Source organism: Phacochoerus africanus, chromosome 9, assembly GCF_016906955.1.
Source record: "Phacochoerus africanus isolate WHEZ1 chromosome 9, ROS_Pafr_v1, whole genome shotgun sequence".
NCBI classification, from domain to species: Eukaryota; Metazoa; Chordata; class Mammalia; order Artiodactyla; family Suidae; genus Phacochoerus; species Phacochoerus africanus.
The window spans coordinates 83,349,619-83,365,125 of record NC_062552.1 but is presented as its reverse complement, the minus strand read 5'-3'; the positions used below and the strand labels follow the sequence as shown (position 1 = coordinate 83,365,125).

General features: G+C 44.8%; 1 protein-coding gene across 1 annotated transcript in view; it reads left to right on the top strand.

Moving 5' to 3' along the window:
• Positions 1 to 15,507, top strand: part of RYR3 (ryanodine receptor 3) — a 570,648-nt gene that overhangs the window by 457,543 nt on the left and 97,598 nt on the right. Inside the window, exons 54-63 of the mRNA XM_047794870.1 lie at positions 196 to 342; positions 556 to 618; positions 2,014 to 2,089; positions 2,205 to 2,328; positions 4,879 to 4,994; positions 5,832 to 5,899; positions 6,788 to 6,909; positions 10,682 to 10,731; positions 11,122 to 11,182; positions 14,219 to 14,457. Coding sequence (XP_047650826.1) covers positions 196 to 342; positions 556 to 618; positions 2,014 to 2,089; positions 2,205 to 2,328; positions 4,879 to 4,994; positions 5,832 to 5,899; positions 6,788 to 6,909; positions 10,682 to 10,731; positions 11,122 to 11,182; positions 14,219 to 14,457 — 1,066 coding nt within the window. The remainder of the gene's footprint in view (positions 1 to 195; positions 343 to 555; positions 619 to 2,013; positions 2,090 to 2,204; positions 2,329 to 4,878; positions 4,995 to 5,831; positions 5,900 to 6,787; positions 6,910 to 10,681; positions 10,732 to 11,121; positions 11,183 to 14,218; positions 14,458 to 15,507) is intronic.

Genomic DNA, 15,507 nt, shown 5'->3' with positions numbered 1-15,507 from the left:
GTACTTCCAACCTCGGAAAGACTGATGATGTGTTTCAGGCAGGAGGCTGCAGAGGGCATTTTGACCCACTGAGAGGAGGCGGGAACCAGTTAGCCCCCATCCACTGAAGGGTGTGACTTCTCTGGGGAGATGGGCCACCAGAATGCTGGGGCGTGCCCTGCACGGCTCTTCCACTCTGCTCGAATGTTCTTCCAGGAGAAGGAAATTTATCGCTGGCCTGCCAGAGAGTCCCTGAAAACCATGCTGGCTGTAGGCTGGACAGTAGAGAGAACCAAAGAGGGAGAAGCCCTAGTTCAACAGCGGGAAAATGAGAAGCTTCGAAGCGTGTCCCAGGCCAGCCAGGTATGATGGTCACTCCAGAGGCCAGCCCACCAGTGGCCAGTAGAACCTGGGGGGGAAATCTGGGAAAGCCCTCCCTGTGGTATCAGAGGTGAAGCCACCACCCATGAGCCCTGAGGATCTTGGTGGGCACATCTCTGGCATCTGAAGCTGGGGATGCCGATGAGAATAAGGCAAATAATGGGAAACCCAGGGATTCTGCCTTTGCTTTCCTAGGGCAACAGCTACAGCCCTGCTCCCCTGGACCTCTCCAACGTCGTGCTGTCCAGAGAACTCCAGGTCAGTGCCAATACCTGCAGAACGGTGTAACTTGTTTTCTAAAACCTGTCAAGTGCAGGCCGTATTACCCTCCAGAGAGTTAAAAAAAAAAAAAAAAAAAAAAAAAAAAAAAAAAAAAAAAAAAAAAACAGAAGGGAAGGAATGCTAAACATATCAAAACTGGGGAAAGCCATACTGAGCAGAGGCTGCTCACCTAAGACAGTCTCAGTCTCAGGAGAATTAACCAATCACCTGAGAAGGTGAGGCTTTGCACTTCTTCCAGGGACACCATAACAGGTAATGATTCAGTAAGAGGAAGAACAAACAGCAAGCTACTGTTAGCAAAACTCAGAACAGAACTTATGTCAGCCAGGAGAAGAAGCTAGTAACAAAACTAACAACAGCTGGGAGAAATCTATAAGTGACAACCCCTGCCTGAGTAGGGGTGCTGGCCTGGTCCTGGTGGGTTCCCCCAACCTTGAGGATAGTTGCACATCCCATGGTGAATTCACTTGAGTTCTTTGGGATAGTGCAGACAAGCAACTATTGCAGGATTTAGGGACAGACAACCAAGAGGATGAAATTAAAAGCCTTAAGGTGCCTCCCCCCATTCTTCCCACAGGCTTGGGTTGGTGGCTGTGACCGGCCCCAGAGATTCCATCAGACTAACCCTTTGGACCTTAGACAAAGTTTCTTGCCCAAGTACACCCTTCATTGCAGGACACTATTTTATGAATGTTATGAAAATGCATTCTAGGAGTTCCTACTGTGGCACAGTGAGTTAAGAATCAGACTGCAGCAGCTTGGGCTGCTGTGGAAGCACAGGTTCAATCCCTGGCCCAGTGCAGTGGGTTACGGGGTGTAGATCACAGCTGCCCTTGGGATTCAGTCTCTGGCCTGGGAACTTCCATATGCCTCAGGTTGCGGTCATATTAAAAAAAAAAAAAATCACCTTCTATTTAAGAAAGCTTATTTGCAGCTTCTCCAATATGTGGTTATTTTTAGTTTGCTAAGTGAAAGGGCTTCAGGGATTCTAGATTTTTGCTTGACCACCCCCCTACCCCGATTTCCAACTCCCTATCTCGGATCGGGATTCTCAACTCCTGTGACAAATGAAGTGCCGCCAGAGTGCAGTTTCCAATGGAAATGTGTGTTTCTCAGAAATGCATCAAAATGCCAAGATAATAAGTTACCAGGGAAGGACAGAATTAGAAATTGTTTTCTGCGTGCACGGGAAGATAGAAAGCTAATGAGGTGCATAAGCACAGGCTAATTAATGATGGGCGACACTCAGCAATGTGCTGTTAGCATTTGGTGGTGCTGTGTTCCCGAGGCTGCCTGAAATAGCCTGGCAGATATGAACCCATTTTTCTTGCTTGCTTTCTCTCTGACTGTCGTCTCCCTGGTGGGACACAGGGGATGGTGGAGGTGGTAGCTGAGAACTATCACAATATCTGGGCCAAGAAGAAGAAGCTGGAGCTGGAGAGCAAAGGTGAGCTAGGTTCACAGCCTCCCCCACAGGAGGTGAGCTGGGGGGCAGGTGTGTTTTCCCAGAAGTGCAAAGGAAGAGCCAAATATTTTGTCATCTCTCACTTTACTGACCCCAGGTGGCGGCAGTCACCCTCTTTTGGTCCCATATGACACCTTGACTGCCAAGGAAAAGTTCAGGGACCGAGAGAAGGCGCAGGACCTGTTTAAGTTCCTCCAAGTGAATGGCATTGTGGTTTCTAGGTAAGTCACCTTCCAGGTGTTGTTTGTGGGGCCGGGGCAGGCACCTGTGGTCTCTCCCGCTGCAGGTATTTAGTCACCTGCCTGCAAAACAGATCAGAGAAAGGATAGCAATTAAGCCTTTTGAAACGAGTAAATGTTTACTTTGGAACATGAAGCCCTCTCTTCTGACATAAACAAGACTGGCTGATGTCAGCTGCTAAAAACCAGTTACAGCAAAGAATCATGACAAATTATACATACATACGCACCTTAAATATTTAATTTCACCTTAAAACATGCAAACATGCATTCATTTACAAAGGTGCTACAGGCTCCCAGACCTTACCTTTGTCTGTTGTTTTGTTAATCGGAACTATAAACTGCATCCATAATGCATCATCAGCGCTCTAGGATTTGGGCTTCGCTAAAGAGCAGTGAAAATTACAGCACATACAGAGCAATGAAAGCACAATATACTAGGGGTGTTTTCCCTCCCATTTCTTCCCTAACTTTTACAGTTGCCTCACTCACAGCTAATTTAAAAATTCTGTATTTGGCAACTGAAAAATTGCAGGTCTTTGCAAAATATGCACCTTAGTTCCGACAGAATCAACAGTTCTCTTCACACTTGTTTTTTGTCAATTCACATGATCTTTAATTAAATGCCATAATAACAATAGGTAGCCTAACTGACTTAAAGAATCTCTGAACAAAAATGCAGCTCCACTGGGGAGATTGGATGAATCACGATGTTGTAAGAGCTTTTATCTCAAACTTATGTTTGTCAGAATTGTCTAGATGGCAGAGTTCCTGCCGTGGTTCAGCAGTCAATGGACACGACTGTCATCCATGAGGATGCGGGTTCCATCCTTGCCCTTGCTCATTGGGTTGAGGATCTGGCATTGCTGAGAGCTGTGGTGTAGGCTGGCAGACGTGGGTTGGATCCTGCGTTGCTGTGGCTGTGGCATAGGCCAGCGGCTACAGCTCTGATTTGACCCCTGGTCTGGAAACCTCCGTATGCTGAGGGTGCAGCCCTAAAAAGACAAAAAAAAAATTGTCTAGATGCATGTTTGAGATGACCATGGTCTGGTCTGTTTAAGTCTTAAGGGTAGAATGTGTTTTCCTGCTGGTCAGGTGTCAGTGGTGGGCTGTGCTTGCTGAGTCCTTTGTAGAATGAAAACTGGCCAGGGCCCCCAACCTGATAAGCTAGCCCATCTGAAAGAAATGTCTGCTCAGCCAGCTGCTGTTTCTTCTTTTAATTTCCTACAGAATTTTTGCCATTGAATGGCAGATACCCAAATAAAAATCTATACAAATATTTCTATTGTAGCTCATAAGAAAAAAAAACAAAACTTATTTGCCGTGTTGTTGAGCGGGAAAGGTCAGGCAGCAGGAGACAGCCTCTGGGGAAGCATTTGAGAAAGACTCCTATCGTCATTTTAATCCCGTTCTTAACACCAAGAGGCATGCAGACTGTGATCTGCCAATAAAAAACTTGCTCACAGAAACGAAAAATTCCTCTTTAAAAAGGAAATCAAGGAAATTGGGGGTGGGGAACAACGGTGAATTCAGCAAACATATCTTTGTAAAGGTTTACCCAGTACCAGAGCCTGTGGTGGACACTTAGATGTACAGGAGAGGAGGTGACACTCTTGTCCCCAAGGCCAATTCCTAGGATCCCACTCCCCACACCTCAGACCTGCTCTATCCTCAGCTTCCCCTCACTTGATGACAGCCTGTTGCCCTGGCGATCCAGCCAGAAACCTTGTCTCGTCCCTCAGTCCACATCCAGTCTTTCAGGAAATCCTGATGGTTCTCCCTTTAAGACACCCAGAATCTGACTACTTCTCACCCTCTCTGTTGCCTCCATCCTTGCTGAACCAGCTTCCTACCCGTGTTCCAGGGCTCAACCCTTGCCCTCACAGTCAGTTTCAATCCCAACAACTAGAATAATTCTGTTCCAGGGTGAGCCAGAGCATGAGCCAGATCACATCCTTCCTCTGTTCCCAACCTCCCCTCTCAAAGCAAAAGCAAATGCTAACGACAGTCTGTGTGATTGACTCCACTGCCCACCCCGCACCCCTCTCACTGCCCGCCCACTTCCAGCCCATCCACATTGGCCTCCCTCCCACTTTAGTCACTCTTGGGCCCTTTCCTCTTGCTTTAGCGTTTCTTTGATTCACAAAACTTATTAATGTCCAGCATTCCATATAATTTACACTTTGTTTGATGTATTACTTGCATCTGTTCGTTGGCTCACATCTAAGTTCCATGAGGGCAGGGGTTCTAGTTTGTGTCTCTGATTTATTCCCAGCTCAGTATTTGTTGAATGAATGATAACGATCGTTCTGAAAAATCTTTTCAGAAATGACTGTAGCATGGATGTCACATGCTCACAGAGGCACGTTTCAAGTGCGAGGAGAAATGAATCAAAGGATGAGTCAGGTCACTAAGCCACAATAACCATTCACGTTTAGAAAACAGAGTTGACTTGGGGAAGACTGCTGAGCACTGAAGTCATGTTGTCATTTATTTCTGTTACTTGCTGGGGTTTACCCCTTTCCAACCTAGAGCTATGAAGGATATGGAGCTGGATGCCTCCTCCATGGAAAAGAGGTTTGCCTATAAGTTTTTAAAGAAGATCCTGAAGTATGTTGACTCTGCTCAAGAGTTTATTGCCCATTTGGGTAAGTACCATTGTGAAATATTGCAAAAATGTATGCTTCTCAGATAGTACCAAAAATAATTTGATATTTCTTTATCAAAGGAGGATGCTTTCACACTGTAGCTGTTCATGATTTGTTTAGACATAGGGTCTTGGGGAAGACACAGTGGCAGAGAGTTCCCCTCACCCCCATTTTAAAATAAAAATCGGTTTTGTCTTTGGTTCCCTATTGGGTTTGATTGAACCATTGTCGTTTTTCTCAAACTCATCGTATTCTGAGTTTTCCATTGTTTTCCTTTTTGGCTGTGACCTATGACTCTGAAGCTGCTTTCTCATCAGTAGAGTAAAAAAAAAAGGATGGTGAAACCTTAGAGAATTGACACAAGAAATAACCAACCCTCACAGTTGTAAAGGACTCTGTAAACTATTATTTTGTGAAATCAGGAGTTCCCGTCGTGGCGCAGTGGTTAACGAATCCGACTAGGAACCATGAGGTTGCGGGTTCGGTCCCTGCCCTTCCTCAGTGGGTTAAGGATCCGGCGTTGCCGTGAGCTGTGGTGTAGGTTGCAGACGCAGCTCGGATCCCGCGTTGCTGTGGCTCTGGCGTAGGCCGGTGGCTACAGCTCCGATTCAACCCCTAGCCTGGGAACCTCCATATGCCGTGAGAGCGGCCCAAGAAATAGCAATAACAACAACAACAACAACAAAAAGACAAAAGACAAAAAAAAAAAACTATTATTTCGTGAAATCAAATGACCTTTTCATGGCCGTTAGAAAACCTGATCTTCTTCTAAAACGCTGTGACTCTTTTTGTTTTCTTTAGCTCTGACCAAATTTGTGTTCCTTTTTGTCTTTGTAGAAGCCATTGTCAGCAGTGGGAAAACTGAAAAGTCTCCCCATGACCAGGAGATTAAATTCTTTGCCAAGGTAAGTGACTCTCTGCCTTTAACCAAGTCACTTTCTTCTTAGATTCTGTACAATGTAAGGTATGAGTTAAGCAGATCCAACAAAGATATCCAAAATTCCAATAAAGGCTTTGAAGAGACAGATGTATTTCTGGGTTGTGGAACAGTCCTGAGGCAGGTGGGTGGTCTGAGGAGGGAGGCAGCCTGCTCTGCTCAACACCATCACCCAGGAACTCAGGTTCTTCCTCTCCTGTTGCTCTCCCATCTCCTAAGACGTGGTCTCCGATGGTGGTCCAAACTCATCTATACCATGTCTGTGAGGACAGGAGAAAAGAGAGGGGAGGGCAGGCTGGCACCCAACTCACCTTCTGGGATAGGCCCAGTGGCTAGAATGCAATCATTTTAGCCTCAGCTAGAACACAGGTGTTTCTATTACTAAGAGAAAGAAGGTGAATTTGGGTGCCAGTGAGGTGTCTCGTCCCCACCACCCTACTGAGAGGACTAAATGCAAGTGAGACCTTGGGGTAGCCACGCTCTAAGAAGCGGAGACGGGATGCTCAAGGCCAGTTGTCCTGGACCCTGCCTCAAGAATACTGTTGGATGTCATGCCCAGGAAACCACATCTGACCTCGGAGTGCAGCTGTCCAGCAGGATGCCCCTGAAAATGTTGGCTCACGGCTGCCTGTGCATTACTTTGGGCCCTTAGTCAGTGGCCCACCCTATCCTTTCTGGTTAGAGGCAGAGAAGGAAAACTTTGTTGGAAACTGGGATTCACAGGGTAGAGTTTCCTGGAAATTCCAGGACCAGTGTTGAGAAGCTTTTTTGCTCATTGAGAATGAACTTTTTCAAAGGAGCCAGAGAAAGGGCTTGGGCCACCCTCTCAGAAGTTCATTTCTGGTACCTCTTTCAGGTCCTCCTCCCTCTGGTTGACCAGTACTTCACCAATCACCGCCTCTACTTCCTGTCCTCCCCTCTGAAGCCCCTGAGCAGCAGTGGGTATGCCTCCCATAAGGAGAAAGAAATGGTGGCCAGGTGAGTCTACAGAAGAGAAGGTCAAGGTGCTGATGTGACCTATATAAAACCCCAGACCTGAGGCCTAAGTGGTGAATCCCTGACGACTGGCAGCTCAGAGGTTTGGGTTCTTATCTTGGTTTTGAAAGTAACTTTATTCACATTTATCTGTGTATTAGTTTGGCAACCACGAGAAGGGCACTCTTTGGGGGCATCTGTAGGATTTAGAGAAAATATATATACTAGGTCAACTTCTGTCCTGAAATAACATTTAGAAAAAGGTGAAGGTAATTCTAAAGCTTGGGGAGAGCTAATACACAACATTGAGAAGAAAGAGGCTCCTGCTGTTTCTAATCCCATTATTATCAGGCTTTTTAAGATTACAATGTTTTTTAAAAAGCAGATCTTATCATTCCCTGTGTGGATAGTCTGAGATTTGAAATCTGGAGTGACGTGAATTCAATTTTAACTCCTCATAGGAAACAAGTTTTCATCAAAAGCACTGGCCTCCCTTCGCATTCACCTGGGCATGACGTGCATATGCCTTAGCAGAGCTGAGAACATAGGATATGCTTCATGATCAGGCAGGGATCCCACCATGCCTCATGGTCTCTGGGTATTGGATTTATGGATGACAAGGAATGGATTAGACTTCTAAATGGCGGTGTTAAGCACTGCAGTGAAAGCAGTCTTTCAGCCCCTTCCTGAGCATCCATTGATGGTGAACAGTGTACTTTATTTTTTTATAAGGGCCCAGCCCTTGAATGTCAGCATCTTTGGGAAGATATTCAGCCTTAGGGTTTAGCTAATATTTATTAAGCACAGCATGGCTAAGCAGTGAGCTCAGTTTTTCATAGGCACAAGTTGCTGCCCCCTTGTGGAAGTATGGCTGTGAAACACCACAACACTTTTAGTTCCAAGAACCACCTGTGTATTGTGATCTCTGTTTTGCAGATGAGGAAGCTGAGGTTTGGTCAGGTTCACTTAGATGCCTAAAGTGACCAGGGCACCAAGTTAGGGCAAGAAGGAAAGCCAGGCCCTCTCTATCCAGATCAAGTGCCATTTTTTTCTACAATGTCATTATCTTATTCATTAATATTTATTAAACAGGGAGGAGCCTGTGCTGTCAAATGAGATGCACCTAGATACTGACCCAAGATTTCCTAGGTATTTTCGCAATGCGGCAATGTATTTTGTGAAAAGTTGGGGAAAGGAGGGGCAAAGTGAGATATTCAGATAAGCCAACAGAGGGCAGGTGTGTCTGTTTTCTTCATCTGTTTTTCTTAGATTATTAATTCATGGAAATGTAACATTTGTTCAGCCAGGCACCATTTGTCACGGCTGGAATACAACCTGGAGCTGATCAGCCTTGCAAATAGCTTTCAAATCCATCAGTGTGCCTGCCACCGCCCTCCCCCAGAAGCAGTTGTATCTGCACCAGCTCACATTTCTAGACCCCTTTTGTTTGCAGCCTTCACCCATGCATCTGATGCCATTTACCAGTGCTTTCCAGAATCTCTCCCCTGGCATCTTCTTCATTTATCACCTTCAAATTCTGAGATGAGAAAGAGGTGCCTGGGACTCTGGGCAAAGGGCCATGCTTCTTCCTAACTCATGGGCCCCACAGGGAACAGCAAGAGGGGCTTTTGGATTTTGGGTCCTGGCCTTGGCATTCCTGACAAAGCACTTCTGACAGCAAGGGGTCCCACATTTGTATTGGGATCAAACAACCCAGGGATCTGCTTTCGTTAAAAAAAAAAAAAAAAAAAAACTGTTATTTTGTGTATATATACACAGTGGGTCTACTTTGAAGCATTTTACCAGAAATATGTGAGTTTATCAGCTCCTGATTCTAAAAACTAGGAGGGTTATGTGATGAGGATGAGGGTTTGATCCCTGGGCTCACTCAGTGGGTTAAGGATCTGGTGTTGCTATGAGCTGTAGGTCACAGACGCAGCTCAGCTATCATGTTGCTAATGGCTGTGGTGTAGGCCAGGAGCTGCAGCTCCAGTTAGACGCCTAGCCTGGGAACTTCCATATACCCCAGATACAGCCCTAAAAAACAAAACAAAAACAAAAAACACAGAGCAGCGAAGTGGCTTCACCACAACAGCTCAGCTCATCCCAGCCAAGCCAACAGATCTCAAGTTCCTCCAGGATCCTCCTAGCTCCACTAGCTTTTATCAGATACATACCGAGAGGAAAAATAAACACTGGGAAGAGAAGAAAAAGAAGCAGTCCATATTTAATTTCACACTAACTAGCTGCCAAATTTCTGTTAAGTATTCTGAGCTCCCTTAAGCTCTAGGCCAGGGTTTCCAACTTACTTCTGCTGTAGAACAAATGACTGACTAGGAGAGACACTGGCTGTGGTTTCCAGGGAACAGCCCAGAAAGGCCCATGGCATTCACTGAAAACCAATTCAAGGTGAACAGGTTTTCACCCCCACCAGCACTCGTGGTGGATTTCTTCTCCACTTGAGCTTTCCCCTAAAGACTTCTCTCCCTGGGGATTTTTAAGAAGACCCTGGGAAAGACTTCAGCTTAGTCTCACCTAGGAATCTCATGGCCTATGCCAGGTGGTATTATCCTATTTTTCCTCTTTCTCTTCCACCAGAAAGGACTGCTTTCTTTTTTTTTTTCTTTTTTTTTTTTTCTGGTGTGATATCTTGGGCCTCTCCCACAGCATATGGAGGTTCCCAGGCTAGGGGTCGAATCAGAGCTGTAGCTGCTGGCCTACGCCACAGTCACAGCAATGTGAGATCCAAACCACGTCTGTGACCTACACCACAGCTCACGGCAACGCCGGATCCTTAACCCACTGAGCAAGGCTAGGGATGGAACCCGCAACCTCATGGTTCCTAGTTGGATTCGTTAACCACTGAGCCATGATGGGAACTCCCAGGAAGGACTGCTTTCTGAAGAGGCTGCTAAGTTCTTGTTTAGCTGTGCCAATGTCAAATAATGTCAGCCTTCTGAGCTCTTTCCTCCCAAGAACTTCAGTAGCACAGGTCAAATGACGGCCCTGGTGATACTTGGTAGGGGCCATCAGGAGCATGTTCAGAGACATCTATTGGCTCTTTGTTGACAGTGCAAGCCCTCTCTTTGGTGCTGTGGAAAATAAAACAGTAGGATGCAACTGGTCTCCAAGGGGTCATGGTAGAAAACATGGGTGAAAGCATGGAATAGGGTCAAAAAACCACAAAAGTGTAGCAGACGGTATTTCCTTCCTTCAAAGACCGAGATAGAACAGCAGCCAGTCAGACCTGTAGGCTGGAGGGAGATGACAGAGAAAAGCAGTTTTTTAAAATGTTTCTGGTTCAACCCAATACTGCCCACACCTAAACCTTTAACTTTCTTCCAATCCCACCTTCTTGCCCACCTTCCAGCTGAGACTAGTGGAGGCTACAAATGGCTTTCAGTCAACTGCAAGAATGGAAAAGTCATGCTTCCTTCCAGAAGCCTCGTTTATCCGGGAATGTTATATAAATGAATGTTCCAACACATCGTACTCTATAGCAAGGGATGGTTTGCAACAGCTGGCTCATCGCAAAATGCTCTACCTATTGTAAAGGGATTGTTTTCTGTAATACTGTTTTCTCCTGATTTTCCAAAAAGATGGTGGGAACCACACATTTTCCTCATGTGGTCCAGTGGAGGAAATACAGCACATCTTCTTGGGGTGCGCTTCTGGGGGCAACCTTATTTTACAGCGTGGGGGCCGAGGGGTGGGATACAAAGGAGTCCTCCTTGAATCTCTGTCCCTTTCCGACTTGCGTTCTTTTCTGCTTCAGCCTGTTCTGCAAACTCGCTGCTCTTGTTCGACACAGGATTTCCCTCTTCGGTAAGTGAGGTATTGCCAAAGGCAATGTAATTATCCTGCGCTTGTGTTTTGCCTTCATCTGTGGCTCTTGCAGACAATCTGAGCCTTAGGACTAAGGTGTCACCTAAATTTGCCATATAAAATTGGTCTGAAGTATGATAAATGACCTCTCTGCCCCCTTAACAGCTCAGATTTTCCACACCAGTGAATGTTTTAAGCTCTGGCTCTAACATCCATCATAAAATGACGTGTCAGGCCAGAGATAAATGCCTTGTCCCCAAACAGCAGCCTGGCACTTTGTGGGTTGGTGGTTAATTATGTTGGGCTGTGGTTTGTGCATATTGAGAAGATCGAATACAGATGATAGGCTGATTGGCTTGGGGAGTCACAGGTGGTATTTTTTTATTTTAGGGAGCGATTCTACTACAATGGTGAGCTGTCTTCACATCTTAGCTCAGACACTTGACACAAGGTAAGTCTGTCCAGAATTTTCCAGTAGTTTCTCAGGACTCCCTCTCTGACCCTCTCTACTCCCTTATTATTGTGCGAAAGAAAAGACTGTCACTGCTCTGGAGCCAGGGGAGAAAAGCAGGCAGGGAAAAATGGATCCTACTCTGACGTTAGCACGTTCTACTCCTCAGCTCACATGATGGAGAGCTGCTGTCTGAACACCGAAAGCGGAGCATTTGCTCAGTGCTTGTTCTCTCCTACTGAGAATTCACTTTTCAGAAGATAAAATACATCCCGTGGAAAAGTGACACTCTGTACCTAATTCTACACACACACACACACACACACACACACACACACACACACACACACACACACACACACGGAAGAGCTGCCTGATAGGTGGCAAGTCCTTAAGGATCCTGGGAGAGGGAAACCATAGCACTCTGAGTTCAGAATGGCCAAGGAAGGAGAAGTGATTACCAAAAGATCAGAGATAGAGTTAAATTCGAGCCTGTAGCCTGAGAGTCTGGTAGGAAAGATGGCTGAACAAGAAAGGAAGGAAAATAGAAGTCCTATTTCCCAAGTCTGTTTTCCAAGTCTATTTTCCAAGTCTATTTTCCCTCCTCTCTTGTTCAGCCATCTTTTCCACCAGACCTTCAGATCATGGGTTGAATCTATCTTTACATTGATCCTTTGGTAATCACATCTATGTATATATCACATCTATGTATATATCACATCTCTGCATGTATGTGTGTATTTTAGTAGTATTAATATAAATTATTTGGAGATCCCTGGTGACCTAGCAGTTAAGGACTCAGCCTTGTCACTGCTGTGGTTCGTGTTTGAACCTGGGTCCGGGAACTTCCATATGCTGCAGGCACAGCCAAAAAAAACCTCATAAATTATTTGATGAGATAAAAAAAAAGAGAGAGAGAGAAGCAGTGCAAATGACCAACAGGGAACTTTCCTAACCACACTCATGAAGCAGCAGACATGTCATCCCTCTGCAGGAGTTGGGGAGAGCCCTCGTCCAGGTCAGGAGAACCCACATCCCAAAACCCATTGCAGAAGAGAGGCACTGACTTAAAAACAGGACCAAATGATGAAAATCCACTATAAACTAAGAATGATTAACAAAAAATAAATAAATAAAGGGTGATTAAAGGGGATTTTTTAGGGTTTTGAAAGACACAAATATGCTGTAGAGATATTAAGACAGCACAAAATTTGCAGGATCAGACCAAAGCATCCCAGTGGACTGAAATCCTTTGCCATTGTGATAAGGAACTTTTATTCCCAGAAGCATTCAGAATGCCTTGAGAGGGAGTCCTTTTCTTAAAAAATTCAGGTCAGTGTATTTGATAGTCATTCCTGAGAAAACATGCAGCTGGAAAGTTAGAAAGATGGTTCATGAATACTTATGAGACAAGAGCAAGCTTCACTGACTTTATTTCCTTGTTTTCATATTTCTGATTGACTGATTATCATGAAAATGCTGTGGATAAAAAGCATCTGTCCTTGTAGCAAGCCTGTCATAATCTTGTGAACAAGATGTAGAAATACGGAAAAATAATAGATGACTTGTAGGCTGTGTTCCAATTCTAAGTTCTATAAAAGTTTTGAGGGAAAGCCTCAGATACCCATAGCTAATTTCCATTCTCACATGGTTTCTCCAGTGGTTTGATAAGCTGTTTAAAAGGGGCTGCCTATCCCTCTCCCCTTCCCCCCCTCCAAGCTAGGTCATCCCTGAAAACTGATAGAAATCTATGCTTCAGCTGACTTAATCCTTTGTTCTCGCTCTCTAAAGGGTCCTGCATCACAGGAGAGCTGTTACTTCTAACCAGTAGTCTTTATAAATGCTGCAAGAAATAGTCCTCTCTCCTTCCTCTTAATTAACTATTTCCAGGAGAATGTAGCCAGCTGCAATATTCTATAGATAGCAGGTGACCAATTTCAGTTTCATTCGAAGTCACCCTGCCTATTTCCTAATAGGTGAGCAGTCATTCCCTCAAGCCAAGCATGCCTTCCAGTTGCTGGCCCCCTTGGGGATTGTGTAACTCGGGTTTCTTTTTTGATGCTAATAACCACTCTCTCTATCCCCTGACTCAATGTCCTGGTGGGGATGGAGTGTCAAATGTCTGTCTAGGTTGCACTGCAAGTCACCAGTCTCAAGAAGGGAGTGGGCCAAAGTTCAGGTTTTTGTTTTGTTTTGTTTTTAATTAAAGTATGGTTGATTTTTTTTATAATGTTTCTTCAGTTTCTATTGTACAGCAAAGTGACCCAGTCGCATACAGTTCACTGTGCTGTATAGTAGGAGCCCACTGCCCATCTGTTCCAAATGTTACAGTTTGTATCCACTAACCCCAAACTCCCTGTTCATCCTACTCCCTCTCGCTCACCGCCCCCACCCCCACCCCCACCCCGCAACCACAAGTCTGCTCTCCATGTCCTTGAGCCGTTTCTGTTTTATAGATAGGATCATCTGTTCCATGTATTAGATTCCAGATATAAGTGATATCATATAGTATTTGTCTTTCTCTTTCTGACTTACTTCACTTAGTATGAGAATCTCTAGTTCCATCCATGTTTGCCATAGATGACCTTATTTGTTCTTTTTATGGCTAATATTCCATTGTATATATATACCACATCTTCTTAATCCATTCATCTGTTGATGGACATTTAGATTGTCTCCATGCCTTGGCTATTGTGAATATCTCTGCAATGAACAAAGGGGTTCATGTGTCTTTTTGAATGAAAGTTTTGTCCAGAGAGATGCCCAGGAGTGGGCTTGCTGGAGCATATGGTAGTTCTATATTTAGTTTTTTGAGGTACCTGCATGCTGTTTTCCATAGTGGTTGTACCAACTTACATTCCCACCAACAGTGTAGGAGGGTTCCCTTTTCTCCACACCCTCTCCAGCATTTCTTATTTGGGGAGTTATTAATGGTGGCCATTCTGACAGGTATGAGGTGGTACCTCCTTGTACTTTTGATTTGCATTTCTCTAATAATTAGTTTTGCTTCTGGTTTTGAATGTTGTTTGTTTACAGGACAGTCATGAAGTCAGGCTCGGAGCTAGTGAAGGCTGGGTTACGAGCATTCTTTGAAAATGCAGCAGAAGATTTAGAGAAGACTTCTGAAAACCTGAAGCTCGGGAAGTTTACCCATTCCAGAACACAGATTAAAGGTGTTTCTCAAAATATCAACTATACCACGGTGGCTCTGCTCCCCATCCTGACGTCCATCTTTGAGCACGTGGCTCAGCATCAGTTTGGGGTGGATTTACTCTGTGAGTCAGCCCACCGTCTGTCATGGATCCATACCCACCTGCCCGCAGATGGCTAGGACACATGTGGTTCATTCACTTAGGCTGAACTTGAGGGCAGAATAGAGATCATTATTCCATACTTTCCCATTCTTAGATTTAAAAATGAAGCAGTAGATGCTTAGAGAAGAAGCAGTGCCCAAATTTGAGTGTGTAACATTTCATCTTTTCTCACTGTCATTCAGGACCAGAATTTTCCACCCACAGGTTTAGCTCTCAGCCATTGTGTTTGTGCTTAATTTGAAAAGGTTATCTGAGTAATCCAGCAGGAGATAAAGGTTTGCTCCCAGGGTTTTTCAGACACCAATTTTCCTGTTAAGAAGCCTTAATTTATTCATCAGGTACCAGGAGCAAAGGAAAGCTGCTCATGTTTCATTATCTGAGTCTCCAGGAGAAGACCATAGTCAGTTGGTTTTCTTTTAGTTTGCATTTAGTACCACATCCAGCCCCCTTATCCTCCCACCAGGCTTCAGTGTCACACTTTAAATGTTGGCACATGATTTAATGTAGTTTAACCATTCATTCGTCAGTAGCTAAGGCTGTGTCGTCCATGTACCTGAACAATGAAAATCAGTTCTTTCCATGGAGTTAGGAAAGAAGTAGGGAAACCTTCAAACTCATTCTGTGTCATAGGAACAATGCACTTCCTTGTTGAAAAATGAAATTAATTCTCTTTGTGTTAAATTAGTCCCAGCCTTATTACGAGTTCCAGACATGAATAGAGGCATATAGCTTGCAGATTAAACTCTGAGTTCCTGAGTGAAACATGACCTTCCCTAAGGAAGCATGGCAAAATCAGGATATGGTTGAACTGCCTTTTGAAAAACATCCATCAGATGGAGTTCCCACTGTGGTTCAGTGGGTTGAGAACCCAGCATAGTCCCCATGAGGATGTGGGTTTGATCCCTGGCCTCGCTCAGTGGGTTAAGGATCTGGCCTTGCCACGAGCTTTGGTGTAGGTTGCAGATGCCACTCAGATATAGTGTTGCTATGGCTGTGGAGTAGGCCTGCATC